At 36.1% G+C, this 8,320-nt stretch overlaps 1 protein-coding gene across 1 annotated transcript in view; it reads left to right on the forward strand.

The window, feature by feature from the left end:
• LOC110033390 (UDP-sugar pyrophosphorylase) overlaps positions 1-8,320 on the forward strand; it is an 85,185-nt gene that overhangs the window by 46,519 nt on the left and 30,346 nt on the right. Inside the window, exon 13 of the mRNA XM_020737352.1 lies at positions 6,276-6,381. Within this exon, the coding sequence (XP_020593011.1) occupies positions 6,276-6,381 (106 nt within the window). The remainder of the gene's footprint in view (positions 1-6,275; positions 6,382-8,320) is intronic.

The raw sequence follows: 8,320 nt of genomic DNA on the forward strand, positions 1-8,320 counted from the left end.
ATACATATATATATATATATATATATATATATATATTTTAAAAGACAAACTTCATTGATATAAAAGATATGATACAAAGGTTTTAATGAGTGGGTACAAAAAACCCACTCACAAGGATTACAACTTACTCAAAATGAGACATAAAGCACACAAAATCCCTTTGAATCAGTAATCAGTTTATTGTCTACTATCAATGCTTTGTCGCGTATTGATGGAATTAGTAAAAACAGTACTTTCATCTATATGTGCCTTGCATGATGTACTTCTGAGGATGCAGTATGGGTGGTAGCAAGAATGGCAACCTGATAAAGACAACATTAATGCAGCCTTTTGTGTTAAAATTTGGATGCAGCTGTTATTTATTGTATTTTTACCGTAGCGTCTTTATACCTTTTAAGGATATATCATGATAAAATATTTGTAACAACTAACAATTGTTTTAGCTGCTGTTGTAAGAGAAGTACTCTGTGGTAGGAAACAAGGTATGAATAGAAATAAGCAATGACCAGTTAACTGCAGGGAGAGGGGAATGGGGATTGAGGAATGGGGAAGGATTAATTTCTATTGGAAATATTGCGACAAGAAACTTTATTTATTTATTTTCAGGATTAGAGGACATCATGGAGATGTAAAGGTAATTGTTATAAAACTGCAACCAGGCTGATGGTAATTTATGTATTTGAGAGTTGGTTAGTTAGAAGATTGCTGATAGCTAGGTTGAGTTTCGTGAAAAAGAGAACTTTAATGGATTTGTCCCAAAATTTTGAGTGACAAATTAAGACATGACTATATTAAAGGAATACTTAGAATGCAATCCATTTAAATTTGAGTCAATTGAAAATAAATTAAGTAGCTTGGACGTAGAATGTAGGGTGAAAAATGCTCCCATTAGAAGAGTAGACAAAATTAAAGATGGATGATTAAAAAGAAGGGCGTTTAGACCTTTGTAACATGAAAAGATCATGGAATTCAATCAAAATAATTAAGAAAGAATAAGTTTAACACCTTAGGCAACAATAAACAAGAATTAATAAAAATTTTGAATTCATTGAGCCAGCTATAAATACTTTGGATTATGCTATTGATGTTGATTTTGATTAGTATTTTGGTAGACAATCAAGGAGTGAACATAATAGTAGCTCATATGGGAAGTTTTTAATTTAAAGTATTCTTGATCCTTGAATCTGAGTGCAAGATGATTTTACAAGAGTGGTTGGCCCTTATCGACTCAATTTTTTTAGTTGAAAATGAGTTTGGCCACTAGTATTTCTAGCCCTGGGGCACTAGCCAATCTCATAGCCCTTCCCAGCCCCCTTGGGAATGGATTAAGGTTAATGTGGACGGTGCGCTTCTCCCGGACCATAGAGCTAGTGTTGGCATGATTATGAGGGATGAAACGGGGAAGCTGGTTACATCATTGGGATAGCGGATTTGTTGAACTCCAAACTATTCTTTTGCTGGAGCAGGCCACCCAACCTTGGATGCTTTAAGTCAAGGGTATCATTATTGAAGGAGATGATATCAACATCATCAACTTTATTATGAGGATTTCTTTAGCTCATAAGGCTTGGAAGGAGAACTTGGAACAATGTCATACTTTTGTTTTTCTCTTTTCTTTTAGGCAGGTTCTTTTTCATATTGTTCATCGGGAGCTTAACAAAGCTGCCTATTTTTTTGCCCAAAGGACTCTTTTGTATAGTTTTTCCTTTGATACGGTTCTTAAATCCTCAGAGCTTTCTGACATTCTCCAGGATGATAAGATTTCTTTTGCTTAGGTCTAAGGGCCTGTTTTTTGTACTCTTTGTACTCCTTTTTATGTTTAATGCAAAATGCACGCCCTTCACGGATCTCACTAGTGATTGCACTGTCCCTCAAAGCACCTAAGGAGGTTTCCACACTTGCGAGCAAACATTCCGATCGGTTCACCCCTTCATACTAGAAGATTCTCTCTACCGACTGCTACCATTCGATGAAATTATCTGGATCCATCCCTTCATTGAATTTCGATAGATCCACTTTTAGTTTGAAATCTCTATGTCCTCCATACGTTGCCTCTTTTCTCGGCCCCCTCTAATAATGAATTTCGAAGCATTGTGGCATGTCTTCCTCATCATTGAAGTCCTTCCTGTGAAAGGGATTCAGATTCGTCCCTTTCTCCCCTTAGACTCTCTATATCACAATCGAGGGTAATCTCCTTCTGGGTCTCATCTACAATCTCTACAAGACTCTCTCATTGTATCTCTTTTCAAGTAGGTTTCGACAGGTATTTCCTTAATGGCATGGTTAAGGTTTGAGAATTGGAAGAGTATATATGAGGATATGAAGGAAATTTTTTGAAGTAGAGATGGTTTAGGTATGACTGATCCACATAAAAATCACCTGTTTTTAGTATACATTTCATGTTCATTTTATGCACATTTTTAATGATATTACACTTTAAAAGAAGATATTTTGCATATTTTTGTCTTCAGCTACAAGAAATGGACTTTTGGTGAAAATGAAGGAAAATGGTGCTATTTTGAGTTAAATTGAGTAAAGAAGAAAATTCTCATCTGGCGCATTTTGATATGACTTTTCATGCTTAATATCCTTCATATTTATTCCATGTTTTTGAATGAAATTACACTTAAAAAAAATGTTATTTTTATGTCTATCTTGTAGGTATACCAATCTGAAGCGCAACGGAGCTGAAATGGGGCGAAACCTTGGAGCTGCGCGCAGGGTGACGCTATAGCGCTCAGAATGGCGCCATAGCGCCAGACACTAGAGCTATAGTGCCTGGGACGGTTATTGGACTACTTTTGAGCAATTCTAGGTCATTCGGGATGTTCTGGAAGCTTTTGGACAACTTGGACGCCCCATAGAGTGATTCAATGAATCTAGGCACTTGAAAAGGCTCTTGGATAAAGAGAAGTGTCTCTTGGAATGAAAGGATGTGTCTCTTGGATGAAGAGATGTCTCTTGGAGAAAGGAGGGGTTTTTATTTCTTTTTAAATAGGGGGTTGGCACCTCTCATAAGGAGTAATTATGAAGTAATTAGAGGAGTCCAGAGAAGAAATTAGGAAGAATTTTAGGAGTTTGGCGTGAGTTTATGGAGATGTAAATTTCTTTATTTTCTGGATAGATTGGTAAGGGATTTTGAGAGATATGAGTAAGGAAGTATGAGCGGCGCATGGATCAGCAGAAGACTTTGTTGGAGAGATTTTTCTTCTTTCTTTCAGAGGAAAAAAACTAAGTATTGTATTCTTCATTTTCTTTGTAATTGTTGTAAATACTTTTTACATAATTTTCGGGGAAGCAACGGTAAGAAATTAAGGAGAATTTTAGTTAAACCTGTAAGACTTAGATTTGAAAATTATTGTATTATTATATAGTGTGTTTAATTATTATGTGTTTGTTTTAAAGAAAAAATAAAAAATACTAAAAATATTGTAGAGATCTGTTCTATTAGCTAAGTCTTTAGATTTGTATGTGTCATTTAGGTATTGCAGACTTTGAACCCTCTGACTAAGATTGAGAGAGAACTGTTAGGAAGATTATGAATCAGAAAAGGCTCCATGAATTTATGATAAAAATGGCGGATCGATAATATAATAAATATTCATATTTGGACTATAATGCTAATTAAGGATCCCAATTATTGAGGAAAATTGATTTGGACAATGACTTGAAACTGGCCATGAGTTACATAATTCTTATTCTGATTGTTATAACCCAGGTTGGACAAATCATTTGAATTTTACTGAAATAATAATTTTGGAGGAGAAGACCAATTTTGGGAAGATAATCAATTTAAACGGACATGTAGTTGGAATAATCATGACGATTATAACAATGAACTTTCTTTCCCTCATGAATTTAACTCCAACCCACAGGATGAGGAGAAGGAATTATTATTAGAAGAAGTTGTGATTCAAATGGCGAGTCAGTTGGAAAGTTAAGGGGTTGCAATAAGGAATTTAGAAAACCAGCTGAGGCAGATTATTGATTCAATTAACACATAATAATAGCATCGGGAGGGGGTAAAGAATAGGTATGCTCTTATTTGTCACTGACAATATTATATTATAAGCATTTCATTCATTCACATTATTTAGGTCATTACACGCGGAGGGTAGTCTTTAATATCTCAAAATTCTTCAAAATAATTTATACGGAAAGTTATATTTATATATAGAAAAGTTATCTTTAAAATTAATATTTGCATTTAGGAATAGTTGTTATCATTACATTTAATATTTGCATTTAGAAGTAGTTGCTAGATAAAACACTATCTTAATCGATCTTCCAAACTAAAGTAGTAAACTAGAATTAGCCTAAGGTACGTCTTACCTCGCTTCTTTGTGGGATCGATATTTTGGGTCTTAAAAGAAAGCCTAATTTTTCTGTGGGGACTCCTGACGTAGCTCTACGTGCCGCGGAGGTTATTCTTGAGTTTTTTCAAGTTATTTCTGGGTTATTTTCAATAATCCCGAAATAACCCAGAAATAATCCGCGGTTTTTATTTTTTGGTTATTTCTGGGTTATTTCGGGATTATTGAAAATAACCCAAAAATAACCTGAAAATAACTCAGGAATGACCTGCGCGGCATGTAGAGTTACGTCAGGATTCCAGATAGAAAATGCGCTCTAAAAGAAAACTCTATAATACTTGAAACAATACGTATACTCGCGTAGAACCCCTAGTGTGTGAAATATAAATCAAATTCTAAATTTTATAAAATATTGTTTTGCACGCCAGCCGCTTAAATATAAAGTGGGTCAAGTTTTTTATCATTTTTAAGAGCTTAAAAATCTATGTAATTGTGGGTCGGGTCAATGACAGATGCTAGATAACCCTACGATAGAACTAGGGCTAACCTGACTTTGATGTCAATTGATGCTGAACTTAACCGAAAAACCACTATGGAACGATAAGTTAAAATTAAAGGGTTTACAAAAAAAGACACTTAAAAATAGGAAAGCAATGGCATAAGCACAAAAGCTCCGTAGGGCAATGATCGACGATGGTGGGTTGCGTGTCGAGATAGTGGAAACGGAGAGCTGTAAGTGGTAGGGAGGTTTAACAATGACAAGGAAAAGGTGGTTTGGCGACTGGGCAACAAACAAATGGTTGTTGGAGCATGCGACAGCAAGTCGAGGGAGTGGTGTGGCAATTGGACAACAAGCAGAGGACTGCGGCAAGCTGTGGCAGCCGACAATGGGGTTGTAGGAGGGTACGACAACAAACAAAGGGTGTTGGAGCATGTGCCAACAAGCCAGGTAAGGGGTGGGGCGGCTGGACAACAAGCTAGGGACCGGGGTGCGACAGCCGACAGCGGGGCTGTGGGAGGGTATGACAACAAATAGAGGGTGTGGGGGAGGGCTGCAAAAGGCTGAGGAGCAAGGGAGAGGGAGGAAAATAAAGAGATAAACCACGAGCATAACCCTCATCCATTAGCTTATGCTTTTGTGTTGAAAAGTGATTTGTCTATTGATGTATATAGCCAAATTTTAACTTTTTTGTTCACTCCCTGATAGTAGCTTCTTTTAAGGCTTTTTTCTTTCTCCTAGTTGGCTTGCTTGTTCGTGTAAAAGTTGTTGAAATGCTTAAATTAGCTACCTCATCCCGTCTGTGTTTGTGTTTGTTTGGTTGCATTTTTTCAGGATGCATGCATTTTAAGAATCATTTGGTTTGTTCTAAAAGAAATAAAAAAAAAATCTTTCTCTATGGTTGATTGTGAAGAAAATGCATGAAACTAGATTATGGGGAGGCGGAGTTGCGGTTGGAGTTGGAGTTAAACTTGGAGGGAAAGGTGGAGCCAAAACAGACATGGAGCTAAAGAGGAAGGGGGAGGGAAAGGCACAAATGTGATTATGTTGGAGAAAGATGGGAGGAGGCATAGGCTAATCAATATGGGAGGGGGAGCTGCTAAGGGAGCAGCGAAGGAGCCAGAGTGGATAGTGAAGCGGAGGGTTTTCATTGACAAATGTAGGGGAAAAGGAAGGAGCTTAATTTGCCACATTTTAAATAAACAGATAATACAGGTCTCCTAATTTTATTTTACATTCATTTACTTCATATCAACAACAAAAGAAGTGAACTGCAAACCTTTTACGCCTATGGAATATCCTTCCACGTAGCCTTTATATTTCTTCGAAATACATCTACTAATCTTAAATATTAAATACATGTTTGGGTACCACTAGCTAAATTGGTTCTGCATAGATCAAAACAAATTCTTATTTGCGGAAGTCAAATGTATTTTTAACTTCTTAAATTGTAATTGTTGCAGATACAAGAATTCTAGTAAGACGTCATTCAAATCCTCAACTCGTCTGGAATGTATGATGCAAGATTATCCAAAAACACTTCCCCCAAGTGCTAGAGTGGGCTTCACAGTAAGTTGCTCCAAATTGTAAATCTAGTATGCATGCTTATAGAAACCTTGTTAATCACCACAAATGCCATATGTTTATTTTATTGGCATAATTATAATATTTTTTTGGCTTATTTTGAAAAAAAATGTTTCTCCTAATTTGTTTTATTTTTTTAGTCTGCTTACTCGATACTGACTCATTAATTTTCTTAATCAACGTTCATGTACATTCTTTGGTTTCATAGTGAGTTTCTTATAGCTTGATATTTTCTTTGGCGTCATATTTTTTTTGGGGATGCTACTTTTTAGAACAACATCTTGATCATCAGCTAGTTCAACATTTTGTACTAACATGCAATTTTCGGTCATGCTGCATATTACCATCTATGTGTAAAATGTGTTTATTAATTTTCATTTAGCAAAAGAAATAAATGTTGAGAACAAAATAATCTTATGGTTTAGAGTGATTTAAAAGTCTCAAGAAAATTTGCATAATTAATTTTCTAAGAATAAATTTGTAAATATGAATTTTTGTGGGAAACAGTTACAAAATTGCAATTTGAAACTTCCAAATAAGTTAGGATGGCTAAGGAGTGGAGAGAAAATGATCAAGTTAAGAGAGAATAAAGAAATTGTTGGCATCTATATGTGATCCATAAGTTGCTCGATTGAATGTGATGACAATAGCGAAGCATAGATGTAATTTCATGAAAAATTAAATCAGAGTAAACCAAGCGGATCATAATGGTCCCATCTTCTTTATTGCTCAAGTTTCACTTGAATGAATCACTCTTTTTTTGCAATATATATATATATATATTATAGAAAGAGCAGCTCGTGGCTCCTTACGTGTTAATTTCAAAAAAAACGATTACAAAGTTTTTTGGGAAAACAAGGATCCCCTCTAGAAAATAAAAAACAGAAGATCCTAGGTGTTCCATTTTCCTCATTACAACTCCACCCAAAAAAAGATAAAAACCGTATCCAAAAGAAGAAAAACTTAAAAATACATGTATCAAATCAAAACGTATACACAAATAAATGACGTATACCCAAAAAGTACACGTATAAGAAAAGCAGCAAGGTAAGAAACTTGTAAGCTGAAGAGAGACTTCACAAGGGCAGGGATCCGACGAAGTAACATCCAAAAACCTGCAACTCATAAGGGTTGAAACATAAATGCATTGGTTAGTGTAAATGGGAAGAAAATCATAGTGGTCCAAGTTTCTCCAAAAATCCAAACAGCAAAAACAGACAACCCGAGGCAAGAGAAGCACCCCGCAAATCTACCACCAAAATTCAGCAACCTGAACCAGTACAGCCCACCCAAACAAAAATATTGGCAAAGGATTTTGGAGCTGTGGGCTCCAAATATAAGAGATACTGTCCTTTAAAAATATCCAGCCTCCAAACCCCCAATAAAACCATCAAAGCAAACCGAAAATAGTGTCTCTCATACTCCATACCCCTCATAACAATCATCCCAAAACACCTCTCAACCAAAGCAAAGGAGCCCTGGGCCTCCTCGCACATCAAAATACGCCAAGAGAGGTATCTGTAAATGAGCTTCCAAAAAGGGAGCCATGGGCCTCCCTTATATACCCGAGAATAAATGGTGGAGGTATCCTGGATCACCTTGCGCCAATTAAAGTATAACAGAGTAGTATAGTTGTTCATAAACCGCAAAATCCAAGTCTCCAAAGTGCACAGGAAAAAGAAAAGGGTAGAGGAAATAGGAAGGGTCGAGCACAAAATCACGGCCACCTAATGAGACTTAGAAAGAAGCAACTCTGCGAATATAAAGAGCATCAATATTATCACCAACTAAGAGAGTATGTAAGGAGGAGAGGGAGTAGATCCCACTCTACAAGTTTGAGTAGAACTTCCTAATTTAGCGAGCCAATTAGCGGCTTGATTGTCTTCCCGGTAATTGAAACTCCAAATAACATTCACATTGGATA

Source organism: Phalaenopsis equestris, unplaced genomic scaffold (genome assembly GCF_001263595.1).
Source record: "Phalaenopsis equestris unplaced genomic scaffold, ASM126359v1 Scaffold001164, whole genome shotgun sequence".
NCBI lineage: Eukaryota > Viridiplantae > Streptophyta > Magnoliopsida > Asparagales > Orchidaceae > Phalaenopsis > Phalaenopsis equestris.